The 17,402-nt window shown below is 46.1% G+C and overlaps 2 protein-coding genes across 4 annotated transcripts; both read right to left on the reverse strand.

Annotated features, from left to right (window-relative positions):
- Positions 1–938: 938 nt before the first annotated feature.
- prmt7 (protein arginine methyltransferase 7) lies at positions 939–6,098 on the reverse strand. Its single transcript, XM_010884073.4, has 17 exons — positions 5,849–6,098; positions 5,589–5,625; positions 5,348–5,497; positions 5,132–5,240; positions 4,911–5,023; positions 4,605–4,834; positions 4,330–4,510; positions 4,120–4,247; positions 3,341–3,479; positions 3,136–3,219; positions 2,992–3,039; positions 2,814–2,903; positions 2,504–2,665; positions 2,323–2,397; positions 1,580–1,740; positions 1,327–1,423; positions 939–1,192 (listed from the first exon to the last, which is right to left on the reverse strand). Exons 1-17 carry the CDS (start codon positions 5,941–5,943, stop codon positions 1,031–1,033), a joined length of 2,061 nt encoding a protein of 686 aa, XP_010882375.1. The 5' UTR covers positions 5,944–6,098; the 3' UTR covers positions 939–1,030.
- Positions 6,099–6,248: 150 nt separating this feature from the next.
- Positions 6,249–16,099, reverse strand: exoc3l1 (exocyst complex component 3-like 1). 3 transcript variants are annotated; one of them, XM_010884071.4, is made up of 13 exons: positions 15,864–16,098; positions 15,111–15,289; positions 13,378–13,597; positions 12,689–13,107; positions 11,669–11,958; positions 11,453–11,570; positions 10,015–10,140; positions 9,493–9,593; positions 9,170–9,286; positions 8,777–9,053; positions 8,530–8,688; positions 8,194–8,327; positions 6,249–6,755 (listed from the first exon to the last, which is right to left on the reverse strand). In XM_010884071.4, exons 1-13 carry the CDS (start codon positions 15,901–15,903, stop codon positions 6,569–6,571), a joined length of 2,367 nt encoding a protein of 788 aa, XP_010882373.2. In that variant the 5' UTR covers positions 15,904–16,098; the 3' UTR covers positions 6,249–6,568. The 3 variants fall into 3 exon arrangements, with proteins under 3 accessions (XP_010882373.2, XP_010882374.2, XP_019912097.2); XM_010884072.4 differs by lacking the exon at positions 10,015–10,140 and having other exon boundaries at positions 15,864–16,099; XM_020056538.3 differs by lacking the exon at positions 15,864–16,098 and having other exon boundaries at positions 15,059–15,206.
- Between the last annotated feature and the right edge of the window lie 1,303 nt (positions 16,100–17,402).

The raw sequence follows: 17,402 nt of genomic DNA on the forward strand, positions 1-17,402 counted from the left end.
GATTGAAATCCCTGAAGTTGAATTGATTTGGTGTTATACTGTGAAGATTATATGTTCCCTTTAATTCTTTTGAGCAGTGTGTTAATATCAAGGACCTAATACGCTGTAGAGCCTCCCTTTGCCTTATGAACAGCTTCATTTCTTGTAGTGATGTCATACAAGTCCTGAAGTGTGTGTAGTGTGATATTTTAACACTCTAAGAAATGCCTCAAGTTCTTTGAGAGATGGAGTTGGAAATCTACTTTGCACTGTGCTCCAGAACTTCCCATAAAGGTTTAGAGCTGGTGATTGCTGGGGCCACTGAAGGCGTTTGACGTCATCCTGTTGTTCATTAATCCACTCTTGAGATAGTTAAGCAGTGTGTGTAGGGGCATTATAACCATGGAATATTGAAACATCATCAGGGAACAGTGTTAGGGTGAACCTGGTCCTGTAAAATGGCCTCATAATCCCTGGCTGTTAGACAACCATGCAGAGCAAACTTATGACCAAATGACTCCTGCAAGATAGCTGCCCATTGCATTACAGATTCCCCACCATGTTTAACGTTTGGCAGCAGATGTTGTGGGCTGAAGACATTCTTTGGCTTTCTAAAAAGGCAAACATGTCCAGATGTAGGAAATAGGGTGAGAGATGACTCATCAGGCCATATTAATATTTCCATTGCTCAGAAGTCCAAGTTTTGTGCTCCTACACCAATTATCAGACCTTTTTTAAAAAAAATGTATAGCTGGCACATACATTATGTAATTGGCAATAAACCTAATGTGACCTCTGCAACTGCATTTGTAATTTGGTTAGTTCAAAGTAACAGACCTTTTCCATGGAGTGTTTTTTGTGATCTTGTCCACCCCTGCACACTTTCACACTGAGAATACAAGAATACAAATCGAGGGAAAATGCAATACAGTATAAAACAACTAAAAGTAAAACCAATCAAAAGTTTTTCGAGATTTATTTGAAACGTCATCTGTGTAGAAACCAACCTATAGCTTTCTAAATACATATACTGGGTGTAGCCTGCTACTGGTCAATTACTGGAGTCAACTGTGAAGTCCATTTTGATGTCCCCAATGCTGGGTTCAAATGTGAAAGTGTAAGATATGGAGGCGCCTTCATCCCCTGAGCCCTCCCAGGGAGACCTGAAGAAGTACACTCCTTGTTTCCGATGGAGACTCCATTCACAGACACCCTAGGGAAAACAATTTGTTAACCTCCCAATCAACACAGTCTCCCCATGACATTTTATGTTTCCAAATTTGCATTTGTACACCAAGTTATAGAAGCTACAATTTGTTTCTTGGAGTGTTGTCATGGGTAGCTTACCTCATCACTGACTGGCTTCGTCAGGCCCATGCTAACTGTGATGTCGTCATTCAGTTGGTAGTCCATCCACAAAGCCACACCGTGACAACGTCCTCTCCTGGAAAGAAACCAATGTTCGTGAAAGGGACCGTTAGTTACGTGGAGCAGCGTTCATTTAAGAATGTATTAGTATTGCCCGCTTGTATTAGACGCTAGCGTGGCATGTTTTCACTATCATTATGCAATTAACTTTGGAGAAACACAAAGCCTTTACCTTATAAGTGGTATCGATCCCTTACTGCTGATTGGCTGTGCAGGAACACACTGTAGGAAGTCAAAATTCATGACAGCTTTGGATTGGGTCAGGGCTCGACACGGGTACTCCCATAGGGGGTGTGGCTCTGCCTCGCGTGACTCGTGGAAATCCAGAGACTTCTGACGGGGGAGAATTGGGGAAACTGCTGTTACTGAACACTCATGATTAGAATGGTTTATATTTCATATTGTTAGAAACATTGGTTTAACACCACATCTGGTGGTATGTACCAATGTTTTTACCACTCCCCCTTTTCAGTCTAGGCTGATGGGAAGTGGTTTCAAAGACACGCTGTCATTGTCCTTTTATTATTCCATGTTATTTGTTATTCCCTGACAAAGGCCAGCATACCAAAATATGTCAGATATATTTATTTAATTGAACATGCTACAGTATAACCTAATAAATGCATTTCAATTAAATACATGATCAGTGCCTTGGTCCATTTTGTTTTTGGATGACTATTTAGACCCATTACACAAGAGAACATTGGACATATAAAGTTGTATAGTTTGATAGTATTTCAGTAGTGCTACCGTTCCTTCATGTTTCTATGCACCACTACGATAGTGACATAATGATATGCCTGGACAAAAAAGGAACTGACAAAGACCCACAGTATACCATGTCATCTGTGGAATATGGTGCTGTGGCGTTATGGTTTGGCATGTATGGCAACCAATTAAACCTTATCTTCTTACCTGAACCATCTCATCCATAGGTCCAACATCAAAGCCTTCACATGTACCACAAGGAGCTCTTATCCTCCACAAGTCCTGACAAAGGTCAAGTGAATTAAGAACAGAGAAAAAAAAAAATAGTTTCATTTATAAATAACCACCGCTATAAATGCAAACACATCCCCCTCTGCATTTGTCTTACCCGGAACTCCACAGCGACCATGTTCAGTGTGGCAGAGCAAGGCAAGATGGTGGCGTCGGGTGCGAGCAGGCGGGCCAGGGAAGTGCGACAGTACCAAAAGAACAGGGAGTGCCAGGGCAGTAGACTGGTGCTGAAGTAGGGCTCTCCCATTAACACTGATATCTAGGAGATAATGACAGCATATAGCAAACAGATGAAACGTTTTTCACACACACAGGTTGAGCTGTCTGACACTGCAGCTGCACACTGTACAGTGTTAATTCTCTCCGTCTTTGAATCGATGCCGCAGTGAGTGGACGTTAAGTTCTACCTGTTCCCCATCCAGGTCAGTACTGGACAGCTGGTCAGGTCGAATGCCCAGAATTTGGACCCCACCTCTCATGGAGTTCGCATCCAAAACCTACAGAAAGAGACACACCTTAGCAAAGAGCGACCCTTGAAAACAGAGTTAAACCAAGTCAATGCCTTGTTTAGGCGACTCCACATACCTGTTCAATGACCTGCTTACACATTCTGGTGCTTTCCAAACTGAACACCTGGATTGAAACAGACAGTGTGATGAAACAGAACTTCGCTTCTTAGAAAACATCCTGTGGATGACAGGACGGGCAGACGCAGTTAAACAGTAATACCTTCTTAGCACCAAGCATGTGAGCGAAGACAGGTAGCAAACTCCCATCACTGACCCCTAGGCACACGCTTTCTGCTTTCACAACCTGAAATCGACAAAACCAGACACATATGACTTGTGTCGGACACTACGCTATGTGCATTTTGCGAAGCGACACAAATGATTTTCCGTCCTCCCGATCCCTGAACCCCCGGGTGTCAACTCACACTGCGAAGAGCGTTAACGTAGCTCTGCGTGCGCCGGCGGTCGTTGAGCTCACCGAAGCGCGGCCTCGTCCACACCAGGTGCGCCTGACAGACGCAACACGGCCTACAGGTGGGTGCTTCACTCACCGGACCCTGTTGACTGAGATGACAGAATGAACATACTCAGCCACTGCTCTGTGGCTACACCGCCGCCAGCCACACCGCCGTCAGCCACACCGCCGCCAGCCACACCGCCGTCAGCCACACCGCCGCCAGCCACACCGCCGCCAGCTTGGAGATTGGAGGTCCCCCATCACAACACTAGACAGCAGTCTGGTTTCAATCACAAGCTTTTTTTTTGGCCTCAAGTGGAACTACCTCACTGGACGCCATGCACAAATAACACAAAGGGCGACAGTGGCTCACAGGTACTCCAACGTACCCACAAGAGAAAAGACAGGGCGGACTGCTCTGGGTGGCCCCTCCCTGGCCGACATTATTACCTCTTCCACTTGAATAATACACAACGGTAGCTATCAAGACAAAGATTAGAGAAGACATTAATTTAGTTGACTCATTTCTATTGTTTTTTTTGCCAGGCAAGGGGAGACAGGTGAAGGTTAGAGATGGGTATCCAACCATGGACTCTGGCAGAGAGCTGCATATGCACATAAAACCGGGGCGTGTTACCAATGGACCATGGGTCTGCACAACAGAAACTGAGAGCGCAATCAGCGCGTTTCACAACTGGCTTGTTTGCTTCAACTTCCTTCATTGAACTCATGATAAGAGTTAGATACCTGACTGTCTGTATGCTGTACCACAGACTGTAGTCGTCATGGTTCACTGTAAGGCTGAGCTCCTCCCCCTTGACCACCTTCCTCTCCACAGGAAGAAAATAGACACTCTGCATCCAGTGATCCCGCCACTAAAAAGACAGACATGCAGACATTACTTCCTCCAACCTGGCATCACGCCAGTACATCCATGAGAGAAGCGAGCGCACTCACGGGAGAGGAACCAGGGTCTGGGTAGGTCCAGCTCGGAGCCATGGAACACATGATGGAGCCACTCGGGTCCATGTCTATGTCCCACCAGGACAGGACCACCTGAGCCCGGCCGCTGGACTGGGCTGTGAATCTCGAGGAGTGGGACTGAGGGGCACTGCTCACCGGCTTACTGAACTCCACACTGGCCGGGAGAGAGAGAGAGAGGGGGGCGTGGATGACTCCGGAAACATACGGCCCAAGTGTGAAAAGGCACGCTCGGCGACAGCGCGTCTTACCTGAACATGGTGCAGCGAGGCCCCAGTGGTGTGAAGCGGTCTGGGGGCACCTGGCTCAGCTGGATGTCACACACGGAGTGGGCTCCGGCGCAGCCACCCACAGCAGGCGGGGGCAGCAGTTTGCGACCGTCGACTTCCACGGGTTGTAACTGCGCCCAGCTCCACAGCTGCTCGGACTCCACCAGCTGGGCGTACACTGTGGCACGATGGGGCACGGCCTCGCAGCCCTCCTGGGGGGATGCACCAAAACGTCACAGGTCTGACTCGTTCTACGCCTCTGCCACACACAAACGCGCGCGCGCTTACCTGGACCAGGTTTAAATGAGCGTGTTCATAGCTGGGTAAGGCTCCCTCTCCGATCAGTTCTGTGTCAAACAGCTCTGTGATGAGGACGTTGGCCCGGGTCTGCATGTCCCCGTCTGTAGGGACAGCACGTTCATTTAACGGTATGAAGGTAATGTACACTGGAGCCACGCGAGAACTTCAAAAGTACTTTAGTAATCAGTCGGGGTATGCGTGAGTCTCACCCAGTCCAACTGTCACTTCGGTCGAGTGTTTATTGATGATTTTGATCTTGTCGGCGAAACCATTTCTCTCAACTATTTGGAGAGCCGCGGCCGCCATGGGCTGGAAAACCTAATGACATGAACAGCATCTCAGTCTTCTAAATAAATTATTTACAAGAACACTTCCCATTTCCCCTCACTAATGTAGGCCCTTTTCAGACCACAATTCATTCTCACCTCCACAGCATAGCAGTAGTCAGCACCGGCTGTGACAGCCATCATGGAGAGTAGTCCTGTTCCAGTGCCAATGTCCAAAACTATGACTTTCTCCCCGCGTGCCTTCACTCTACTCACAGCAGCCCTGATCCCCTGGTAGTACTTCTCATTCTGCGGGGTAGACAGATTGTGGTTTCCATACAGGTTGAGAACACATACGGCTTTAACACTCCCTGTCCAAGCCGCCCGGACACATACTCACCCTATCATGATCGTGTAGCATGTCAGCATAACAGGACCTGAAAAATAAATTGGTCACGTTGATAGGAAGTACGTATTTAGAGCCAAATTGACCTCAACATTTAACATGTTTACTTTATTTATTTATTTATTTTTTACAAGGACTTTGAGTGATTAGAAAGAAAGCCAACACTTTAGGTAAGCAGTTCGTTCCAGACGATAGCACAATTAATTAACATGAATAACACCAACGAAACCGGGTTAGCTAGCTGCCATAGCTACCTGGCAATCTCCTGATGGTAGTCATATTCTTCACTCTCCTCAACCCAATCCAACGCGCCTGTGGCTGGGTTCGCACGTCCACAGAAAGTCTTCATTACAAAGGTCGCTACTGTTCGATTGCGATGCAGCTTGATTAAATGTCTAGACTAACTTTATTTTAGATAATCCTTAACAAATTGGATTACAGCAGCATTGCCTTAACGGGGGCAGACATGTTTTTCTCCAAACGTCACCTGACGTCACCCATCGAGTCATGAGAGTCAAATTAACCCTTGCAATCCGAGGTCGCTTTCACGTATGTTTTCTGGTTTGTCCCAGCAAAATCTTTCTGGCAATGATCAAACCCGTTTAATGTGATCACATTGAAGAACCTATAATAATTAATTTTAAAACTCAGGAATTACACATTTTCAACTATATTTTATTCTTCATCTGAATGTACACACGATGGATAATACACAGCAAAAATACATCACATTACAGATGCCTCAGAGGCGTTCACTGGTACAGCACCACCAGTTAAAAACTTCTAAATGATTGAAATTTTATTGACCAGCCGATATACACATGTACCGCCCTATAAGGTCTGCAGGCTATTGGCTTGATTTATAATCCACAGAGTAATACACGATAAACTTTATATAACTTAGCAATTCACAAGCTTGTCTGTGCAGGTGACTGTGAATATGTTCAGTGGATTCAAAGGGTGCAAAATGCTCATCAGGCACACTTGGCAGTAGGCAGACAGAAAGGCATGCTAGGAGTTGGAACCAGGATGTCTGAAAAGATAGGCCTGTAGCCTGCAGGAAGGGGTGGGGCGCTCTGCTCCAGCAGGTCAAGAACCGTCCCCCTGACGTCTCTGGAGACATCCCCTCTGACATCCAGTAACACTGACACATGTTCCTCACTATGGGGTACATACAGAACTGTACATCAGATAACACCAATGACCACTGAAAAACACAGGGCTGTGAAAATGACCCTGTTATAATGTATATTACACACTATTTATAAAATTACATATGTCATTGAGAAGTTAGGACAATTTAAGACATGTCAGTGTGCATTAATACATGGATTGTTTTTCAGGTTATGGATAAGGTTGAAGTTGAATTGATTATTTAAGGTCCAAAGGACAGAGATTTTCTATCAGATTTCAGAACCTTGATGGTTCAACAGTAGTCTCCCAAAAAACAGTCCATTGCCTTACACATGAAACGTATATTATAATTTTCAAGATACGTTTTTTTTCCTTTTCTGGAACATTGTATATATTTGAAACTGTTTGTTGAAAATGTATGCAGAAAAGCTAATCCACAATTTTGTTCAAGATTATACTGATACAATGCTCATCTTTCTGGCTACCCTGATGAGACACCAAATAAACACCAATTAGTGATATATAGAATAATAACTAGAACAAAACAATTGGATCACATTACTCCAGTACTAGCCTCTCTACAATTACCATCGGTTAAGGCAAGGTTTTTCTGTTACATTGACTTGGTAATTGGTCCTAGTTATCTTTGTGAAATGGTCCTGCTGTACATCTCCATTGAGTTAGATTTTTTTATTCAAGACTTAATGTGTGTCTGCAAGACCCGAGCCTAAGCTAAGTGTTTTCTGAAGACTCATCTCTTCAGTGTATGATTACGTGTAGTCTGGCCTAGGGTTGTCTCTGCCTGGCAAGCCCATCATCACTCTACTGGAACATCCTCTCTGAGATGTTATTCTGGAGTCACTGATTTACTGGTGTTCCCTTATGCTGTAAATGACGCGCATGCTAATGGAATGATGTGGACTACACTAAGCTCTCCGTCAGGGCAGTTTGCAGTTGGTTGGTGTCCCTTTGGTGATCTAGTGCTTGGCAAAGTGGCTGGATATATTTGCTGCCCTGTCTTTGGATGGGGCTGAAGTGTATCTGTACTCTGGTGTCCTTTTGAATCTTAGGTGGACCTGAATCCATGGACCACACCATTGGACTACCTGGCCTGCTTGGCCAACTCCTGGTTGTCCCTGTCCAAAGTCTTCCTGGTTATGCAGCAGATCTGCATTCAGCCCACCTGACCCAAAAATCACCTGAACATGCAAAACTATTAATATGGCCAAAAAAGGTCATTTACTCTTCTAATCTTCACCCGGCACAGCCAGAAGAGGTCAGGCAACTCCTCATGGTCCAAATCCTCTCTAAGTTTCTTCCTAGGTCCCAAACCTACTAGAGTTCCTAGCGATTGTGCATCAACTTTCTAGTTTTGTTTGCAGTTTGTGAGTTTAGGCTGGGTAGCTGTATAAGCACTTTGTGACAACAGCTGATGTACAAATTTGATTTGATTGATAGGTCATACCTGATATCAGGGTACTTTGCCACAAGCCCAGACACCTCAAGAGCCAGCATGGCGGTGTCGTTAAGGCGAATGAAGTCCGCCAGAACAGGCAGTAAAGCCATTGGGTTCACCTCATCACCAGGTCCGTCCACCTCCTAAACAACACACAGACACACAACACAGCCAAATACAGTCGCTACAAACCTGAGAGTGGAACACCACATGAAATGCTACGGATTACACAGAAGGTGACTTGTTTTTGTGGACCGGCTGTGTGTTGTGTGGGCCGGGTGGCGCTGGAGTGTTCCACTGTGCTGGCCGTCACCTGGGCGTGGCTGAACTCAAGTGTATCCTCACCTCCAGGCCCTGGAAGAAATCCCTCAGATACTGGGCGTCCAGTGCAATTCTCTGGGCCAGCCGGCTTCGCTCCTCCGCATTCCGACACACCAGCCTCTTCTGCATCAACACCCTCACATACTCCACCACGGTCAGCCACTGGCACTCCTCCTGCAAACGCTACAGGAACACAGGGGGGTGAACGAAACCGCACGGGACTCCGTTAGAAGTCAAGTACAGTGTCAGTGCAGACCAACAGGGGCCTGACCTGCCGGCAGGGCGGGCGCACACGACTGTACAGGTCAAAGTGGCGCTCCAGGACTCCGCACAACTTTGGGCTGACTGCGACGTATTCCCGGGCCAGCCAGGAGCGAGACAGGAGCCCCTGCAGGAAGGGCTGGAGCTCCAACTGCAGCTGGTCCATCACGAGGCGGCAGGCTCTCCTCACAGCCCGGTCCAGAGCAGCCAGGGGCCCGGGGGGAGTCCGGGAGAAACGGCTGGCCGACCGGGATGACAGCTGACGCTGCAAACTCTCTGTGGATGTCCTGAGCAGGGGGCAGAGGAGAGGTGACCGATCTACACGGCCTCTAGAATACACTGCATACACTGTGCATGTACACAGACTCAGGGGGACACAAATAGACAATGTGCTCGATCTCACTTGAGGATAATGCAGTTGCTTATAGAGGCCAGTAGATAATGGAGGTAGAACTTGTTCTGGTTTGTGCTCTGATCCCTGCGGTGCTCCTTCCCAAACTCCACCAGGGCCTCCCTAAACCTGCAGAGGGAGACAGGATTAGAGACTTGGACATGAAGAGTGATAGAGAAAGAAAATGAACCCAGTGATCACATGCCCAGTCAAACAGATTTTATTAGGGTTTATGAAAAGGATCACACATTCACTTCCATGTTCTCAAACATACACTGACACAGCAGGCACATATTCACACATAACATCCAGACTGCCTATCCAGATTGACCCACCTATTGAGGAGGTTCTCCAGCTCATACAGTCCCATCTGTATGGTCTGATCCCGAAGTGATTCACTAATCATCAGAGCCACCCGCGCATTCTCCTCCAGCATCTAACATAGCCACAACCCCACACAAATCAACTACAGGGCTCAGAACTCTCCAAAACACATCCCCAAAACAAACACTACATCACCACAACTTAAAGGATAATTTCACTTTTAACAGCTTGATGTTAAATTGTTTCTCGCCCTGAAAGTAGTCTATGGGCTAAGAAAAACAGTAATCAATGGTTTAGTTCTATTTAAAAAACAGTGAAATTGTCCATTACCTTTGTTAAAATAAGATCTAAGGCATCCACAGTATATTCTAACAAACAACAAACAGACATTTGAAAGCAGTGTGAAGCAGTGTGAATCTATGTGAAGCAGTGTGAAGCTGTATGAAGCAGTGTGAAGCTGTGTGAAGCTGTGTGAAGCTGTGTGAAGCTGTGTGAAGCTGTGTGAAGCAGTGTGAAGGTAGATGTTTGTTAACCTGTGTGATGATGGTGGGCAGGCTGGTGAGGTAAAAGCCTTCGTGATCAGTGTCTGGTTCCTGGTCTCTCTGCCAGTCTGTCAGCTCCACCTCCAGTGCCTTGTGCATCCACTCAGACACACTTTTCTAGGATCAATCGCACTGTCATTGTGCTTCTTAAAGACAATATAAACTGTACTGAAGCAGTTGGAGATATCCCACGATGCAGGTGACCACAACAGATCCCATCCATTGGGGCATAAATACACTCAGACAGGCAAATTGATAAACTAATAAAATACAGTGCCCTACAGAATTACTGCCCCCCTTGGTAAAGGTGATCAAAAAAGGGTGATTTTAACATGGTGGGAGAAGGGACTGGACATATCAATGATGTCCAGGGTGATTTTAACATGGTGGGGGGAGGGACTGGACTGCCTTGTCACATGCTCCAGCAACTATGTGTGAAATGTCAGGCACCTGCAAACTAAATTAGTTGGGGATTGTTCTACCTCAACGCACCTGTACCAGTTAAAAGTTTCTGGGTTGAACGAGCACTGTGACAACAATTGGACCGGCTTGGCGGGATGTGTTTGGAGGAAGTATGTCTTGATCTTTGACCGTTCCACACCTATTGTGGAGTTGTGGCAAAGAGTCCACTCAGCACTACATCTAGCCAAGGGGACCAATATTTCAGGAGTCCACTCAGCACTACATTTAGCCAAGGGGACCAATATTTCAGGAGTCCACTCAGCACTACATTTAGCCAAGGGGACCAATATTTCAGGAGTCCACTCAGCACTACATTTAGCCAAGGGGACCAATATTTCAGGAGTCCACTTAGCACTACATTTAGCCAAGGGGACCAATATTTCAGGAGTCCACTCAGCACTACATTTAGCCAAGGGGACCAATATTTCAGGAGTCCACTCAGCACTACATTTAGCCAAGGGGACCAATATTTCAGGAGTCCACTCAGCACTACATTTAGCCAAGGGGACCAATATTTCAGGAGTCCACTCAGCACTACATTTAGCCAAGGGGACCAATATTTCAGGAGTCCACTTAGCACTACATTTAGCCAAGGGGACCAATATTTCAGGAGTCCACTCAGCACTACATTTAGCCAAGGGGACCAATATTTCAGGAGTCCACTCAGCACTACATTTAGCCAAGGGGACCAATATTTCAGGAGTCCACTCAGCACTACATTTAGCCAAGGGGACCAATATTTCAGGAGTCCACTTAGCACTACATTTAGCCAAGGGGACCAATATTTCAGGAGTCCACTCAGCACTACATTTAGCCAAGGGGACCAATATTTCAGGAGTCCACTCAGCACTACATTTAGCCAAGGGGACCAATATTTCAGGAGTCCACTCAGCACTACATTTAGCCAAGGGGACCAATATTTCAGGAGGTTACTGTAGATGCAGTAACACTTAGATCTCCCACCTACCCTTACACTGTGGACATATTTGTTCTGCAGCTGCTCCAGACCCTCCTGAGAGATTAGGGGTCCTGGCTGTTCTGACTCCATCTCCACTGCAAGGTCAGGATGACCCATCATCTCTGAGCTGCACACACACACACACACACACAACATAGTGCTCACATATCACATCTACACCCCATTTATACAACACACAAAAACTACAGGTCCATATTTGCTTACCTGTTGTAGATGTGCAGGACCCAGTTAAGGACAGCAAAGATCTCGCCGCTCTCCAGCTCCCAGCCGCTGACCTGGCCCAGGTGTGACTGTAGGCAGCGGTGGCAGGCATGGAGGTAGGCCCTAGTCAGGTGGTAGTGGGGGGGGACGCAGTGCTCCAATAGGTGGTGCACCGTGGCCAGGTCTCCCATGATGCCGTGCTGCAGTGCAGACAAGTGGCCTGCCAGGCCAGGCCCGCGGGTATGCAGGTACGAGAGGCTGCGGAACCGTGTCGCTGCTGCCTCTTCCAACACCTAACACAGTAGAACATCACTATAAAGAATCTGCCTCTTCCAACACCTAACACAGTAGAACATCACTATAAAGACTCTGCCTCTTCCAACACCTAACACAGTAGAACATCACTATAAAGACTCTGCCTCTTCCAACACCTAACACAGTAAAACATCACTATAAAGACTCTGCCTCTTCCAACACCTAACACAGTAAAACATCACTATAAAGAATCTGCCTCTTCCAACACCTAACACAGTAGAACATCACTATAAAGAATCTGCCTCTTCCAACACCTAACACAGTAAAACATCACTATAAAGACTCTGCCTCTTCCAACACCTAACACAGTAAAACATCACTATAAAGACTCTGCCTCTTCCAACACCTAACACAGTAAAACATCACTATAAAGAATCTGCCTCTTCCAACACCTAACACAGTAAAACATCACTATAAAGACTCTGCCTCTTCCAACACCTAACACAGTAAAACATCACTATAAAGAATCTGCCTCTTCCAACACCTAACACAGTAAAACATCACTATAAAGAATCTGCCTCTTCCAACACCTAACACAGTAAAACATCACCATAATGACTCTGCCTCTTCCAACACCTAACACAGCAAAACATCACTATAATGACTCTGCCTCTTCCAACATCCAAATATATGGCCTCTTGAATGATGTTTAAACGTAGTACTGGATCTCACTGCATTCAGTAAGAGTATATACAAATCTATACGTACTTGGAAGAAGCGCTCCCTCCAGCAGCGTGGACGTCCAGGGGGGAGAGGCCTGCTGTGCCCCCCTGCACCTCCTCTGTCCTCCATCAAGGCCTGATCCAGCGCCTCCTCTCGCTCCACAATCCTTACAGCAGACACAAATGGAATAGGGTTTTGCCGGGCTAAAGCCAGTCCACTCCCTACCACCGCCCATAGCTCCTTTCCCAAAGCCTCTACCAGCCGGCCGACCCCTGAAAAGTAGTTTCTGACCAGCTCCTCATCCTGGGTGGCGAGGCTCGTCCCCGCTGTCCCTGGAGCCCCTGCTCCATGGAGCTGCCACAGGATGTCATCCTGCCAGCACTCCAGCTCCATCAGACGGGCATGGGCTTCCAGGAGCCGCCGTGACTCCACCAGCCTCTCTGTCTCTGACACCATGCTCCGCACTGACAGGAAACGAGGGAGTGAGACATTGCAGTGTCAGCCAAATAACAGATTGACATCGTTAACCCTGTGGACAGGCTCTAGCCTGCTGTCTATCCAGTGTACGCTGAAAGGGAGTCAATCAGTTGTTCATTGAAGAACAGGATATGCAAGCTTTAGAGAGAATGTGACATTGTGTATTTTTAAAGCCTATTGAACTTTTTTCTCAAGACATACTCATTTCTGGCAGTTGTAAAAATACAGAACCAAGGGAGCAGGTGGGACGGTCTCACCTGAGTAAAGATGTGGCAGGTTGCTAACGGCAGCGAGGAGTTGACAGTGATTGACAGAGACCTCTCGGATCATCTCCAGAGCCTTGACTCCCTCCGCGTTTCTACGGGACTCCACACCTGCCTTGGCCAGGGCATGTGACACCTCTTTCAGCTCCGCCCGGGCCTCATGTAGCTGACCCAGACCCCAGCCCACCCCCTCTAGGTAGGACTGGACCATGGACTAGAAGAAAGGCAGCGTGGGAACTCACATCAACACAAACATCCAAGACACTCCAGGAAGTTCCATATTATTTTCATGCTGATGCAGATTATTAACTTGCCATCACATAACATAAGATATGTATTTATATACACTACCTTTCAAAGGTTTGAGGTCACCTGTCTGTGTTTTCGAAAGAAAAGCAAATTGTTTGTCCATTAAAATAACATTAATTTGATCTGAAATACATATACATAGTTAATGTTGTAAACAATTTTTGCAACTGGAAATGGTAGATTTTTATTGGAATATCTACACAGGCGTATAGAGGCCCACTATCAGCAAAGATCTGTCCCCTGTTCCATTGGCACGTTATCAATGTTTATCATTTTAAAAGGCTATGTGATCATTAGAAAATCCTTTTGCAATTAAGTTAGCACTGATGAAAACTGTTTGTGCTGATTAAAGAAGCAATTAAACAGGCCTTTAGACTAGTTGAGTATCTGGAGCATCAGCGTTTGTGGGTTCAATTACAGAATCAAAATGGCCAGAAATAAATTTGTATGGCTTTTTCTTTGCAGCTCTGCCTAGAAGGCCAGCATCCCGGAATCGCCTCTTCACCTTTGTTGTTGAGGCTGGTGTTTTGTGGGTGCTATTTAATGAAGCCGCCAGTTGAGGACCTGTGAGGCATCTGTTTCTCAAACTAGACACACTAGGTTTCGGTTTATAACGTGGAAAGCGCAGACGCACACTGAGAGGCTCCTGTGTATTAGCAAATGTATGTTTGATTAATGCTTGGCATTCATCTTCACCTCATACCAAACCAGACATTCACACTATTTGTCCTCTTGCTCAATTGTGCACAAGGCCTTCCACTCCCCTTTCTATTCTAGTTACAGCCAGTTTGTGCAGTTCTGTGAAGGGAGTACACAACATTGAACGAGATCATCAGTTTCTTGGCAATATCTCACAGGGAATAAACTTCATTTCTCAGAACAAGAACAAGCTGATGAGATTCAGAACAAAGTTTGTTGTTTCTGACCATTTTCAGACTGTAATCAAACCCACAATTGCTGATGCTCCAGATACTCAATTAGTCTAAAAAAGACCAGTTTTATTGTTTCTTTAATATGCACAACAGTTTTCACCTGTGCTAACATATTTGCAAAATAGTTTTGTAATTATCACATAGATTTCTTAAATGCTAAACTTAGATTAACAAACACAACATGCCATTGAAACAAAGAAGTGATGGTTGCTGATAATGGCCCATATAAGCTTATGTAGATAATCCATAAAAGCCAGCAATTTCCAGCTCCAATAGTCATTCGCGATAAACACAATGTCTACACTGTATTTCAAAATAATTTTATGTATTTTTAATTGACAAAAAATTTGACTTTCTTTCAAAAATAAGGACATTTCTAAGTGACCCTAAACCTTTGAACGGGGGTGTACATTTCTGTAGGAAGTGATAATTACTACTAGTGAGAGCAGGTGTGTGTGGATGGGGGGATTGTAGTTCCATTAAAACCTTGAGTCTTGTGTGGATGGAAGAGGTTCTCTGGCTTTCCCTTTTACGGTACTGACCCAACCTCTCCAGATGCTCGGGGCGACAGAACACACCCGATGCCCACTTGAGGGCAGCCCCTCGAGCCAAACTCTCAGCCCTCTCCGCCTCTGGCCACACCTCCGGGATCCCTGCGGCGGCATCTGCCAGTCAACCAGCTCAATTAAACGGACGTTCAGACAATATGTGAGAGGGTCCACACAAAAAATTATCCACAACTGTTGAACATGCTCTACAAACTTTTCTACACTCTTCAGCTTGTATAAGTGTGTGGCTGCAAGTGAATATGAGTCATAGACCAGCACGCTGTGGTAATGTGTTTCTTTGTGTGTTGTTTACAAAAACAACATGTATATTTTTTTAATGCTGGTCATGGGACACTGAAAGCTTTCCTACAAGCACTTAATGTGACCTAGCATGACATCAGCAATTCTGTGGCCAAATATGAACAATGAAACGAATACATTTGCAACACAGCACCATCACGCTGGAAATACAGTCACTTGGAGATGCTATCTAGGAGTAATCTTAAGCTAATACAGAAAACCTCCGGAGAGGGTGGCAGACTGATGTGTATGTTTACGGCTAAACAATGAAGGCATTTTAGTCCAGTGTCCCCTGTTGGGAGAGTTAGTGAGAGCTGGGTGTTGGTTACTCAGCTGCTGCAGTCTGTGGTGGCTGTTACTAGTGATCCGAATGTGTGTAGATGGTCTGTACCTTCAGGTTTGTCCCCACCATCCTTGTCTCCTTCTGACATTTAAGTTCAGTTGAGCGGTCTGACTGTCCAGCACCAAGAGTGCCCTACCCAGAGGGCTAGAACACTGCAGAGAGGATCCACAGAGCCGGACAGAGGAGAAGGAGAAGGGGTGGAGGAGAGAAGCCACATATCCACTCTACTGACGGCCTTCCTCTCTCACACTCCGAGACACATCCTCTACGCAGAGGCCGGCAGGAAGGGAGGGAGAGGGGGCAGAGAAAGGGAGGGCAAGAGGGAGGGGACTGTAGCACGAAAGAAACAATCCCGAAGGATGGGGGAGAGGAGGCCGATCAGGGGCATATGGTCTTGTGTCTGAGCGCGTCCCTCTGGGTCGTTGGGTATTAAGTTCCTTGAATTTCACGCATATGTATTCACTTAAATGAAGAGGAACACTCAAACTTGGTAAGATGTTTATTTGTTTTTACTGTAACCTTTCCTTTTAAATTGAATGATAGCTCCCAAATAATAAAATGAATAATACCTTAATTTTGATCTGACCTTAACATTGAAGGAGGGAAGTACTCTGAGCCTCGACAGCTGTTATGATCTGGGACAAACTACGGACGTTTCGCAACTGCTAACTCTAAAGGAAGTTTGTTCTTTTGTGTATCAGGCCAGGTCCTAGACCTCTTCCAAGTGTATGTTTGTCTCCTCATTTCCTGGACCTCTTCAAAACACACTGAACTATGCCAAGTGAGCCAGACACTACAGCTAACTGCAGCCTCATAACATAACCTGTGGGATTTCTTAAAACAAATGTACAGTTGTTAATGCACCAGTGTAGCTCCCGCACATCAGTGACCATCAAGTTAAGCTGATGTAATGACAAGGCCCATGTACCGTTGTCTTTAGGAATCCATAGGACCCAAACCAGTCAGAGATATCTTACAGAACAGACTGAGCTACCTCCCAGGAAAGTGGCCAAAAGATTGGGGAACAGAGAGGACATTATACTGACTCTTAGAGTGGGTTAATACTGTCAAGGACAGTCCTTAATTGTTCCAACAGTAACTCACTGAACATCCATAATTACTTCCCTAACCACATTGGCCTTGGGTGCACAGGGCATCACGCAGGTGTCAAGCTTCAGGCCCCGGTGTAAAGCAGAATATTCCACATTACCCAGAGTGCCCAGGTTGAACACAACACGGATGCATAAGCTGTACACTTTACAGCTGGGTATTGCTGAACCACACCCGACTGTCAATACCTCGAGCTGAGGACAGACCCACCTTCGCCCAGAGAGGCTCCAGGGAACAGGAAGTATATTTCTGTAGTAGTCCACCAAACACTGAGACTTCCTGCCTGACATTCCTGCCCTGGGCTGAGTTCCTGCTATGCTTCAACGTAAAACATGGCTAACGGCTCACTTGTCATCACATTATGGTGAGAGATCAGTTGATTTGACAGTTTTAAGACTTAGAGGACACGATTTGAGCCTACGGGCTTTAAACGCAATTTTACTTTTATAACAAAACCTAGGGCAGTTCTCTTTCTAG

The sequence above is a fragment of the Esox lucius genome, chromosome 19, assembly GCF_011004845.1.
Source record: "Esox lucius isolate fEsoLuc1 chromosome 19, fEsoLuc1.pri, whole genome shotgun sequence".
NCBI classification, from domain to species: domain Eukaryota; kingdom Metazoa; phylum Chordata; class Actinopteri; order Esociformes; family Esocidae; genus Esox; species Esox lucius.

Bases quoted from the DNA above. Each gene is read 5' to 3' on its own strand.
- prmt7 (XM_010884073.4), bottom strand. From the start codon at position 5,943: ATGAAGACTTTCTGTGGACGTGCGAACCCAGCCACAGGCGCGTTGGAT. The intron at 5,024-5,131 runs GTGAGACTCACG...CTGTCCCTACAG, and splicing joins CGAAGTGACAGTTGGACTGG to ACGGGGACATGCAGACCCGG. The intron at 2,398-2,503 runs GTAAGACAAATG...GACCTTTGTCAG, and splicing joins TGGTCGCTGTGGAGTTCCGG to GACTTGTGGAGGATAAGAGC.
- exoc3l1 (XM_010884071.4), bottom strand. From the start codon at position 15,903: ATGTCAGAAGGAGACAAGGATGGTGGGGACAAACCTGAAG. The intron at 8,689-8,776 runs GTCAGGCCCCTG...GTGTTCCTGTAG, and splicing joins TGCGCCCGCCCTGCCGGCAG to CGTTTGCAGGAGGAGTGCCA. The intron at 8,328-8,529 runs GTGAGGATACAC...TGTGTTGTTTAG, and splicing joins ATTTCTTCCAGGGCCTGGAG to GAGGTGGACGGACCTGGTGA.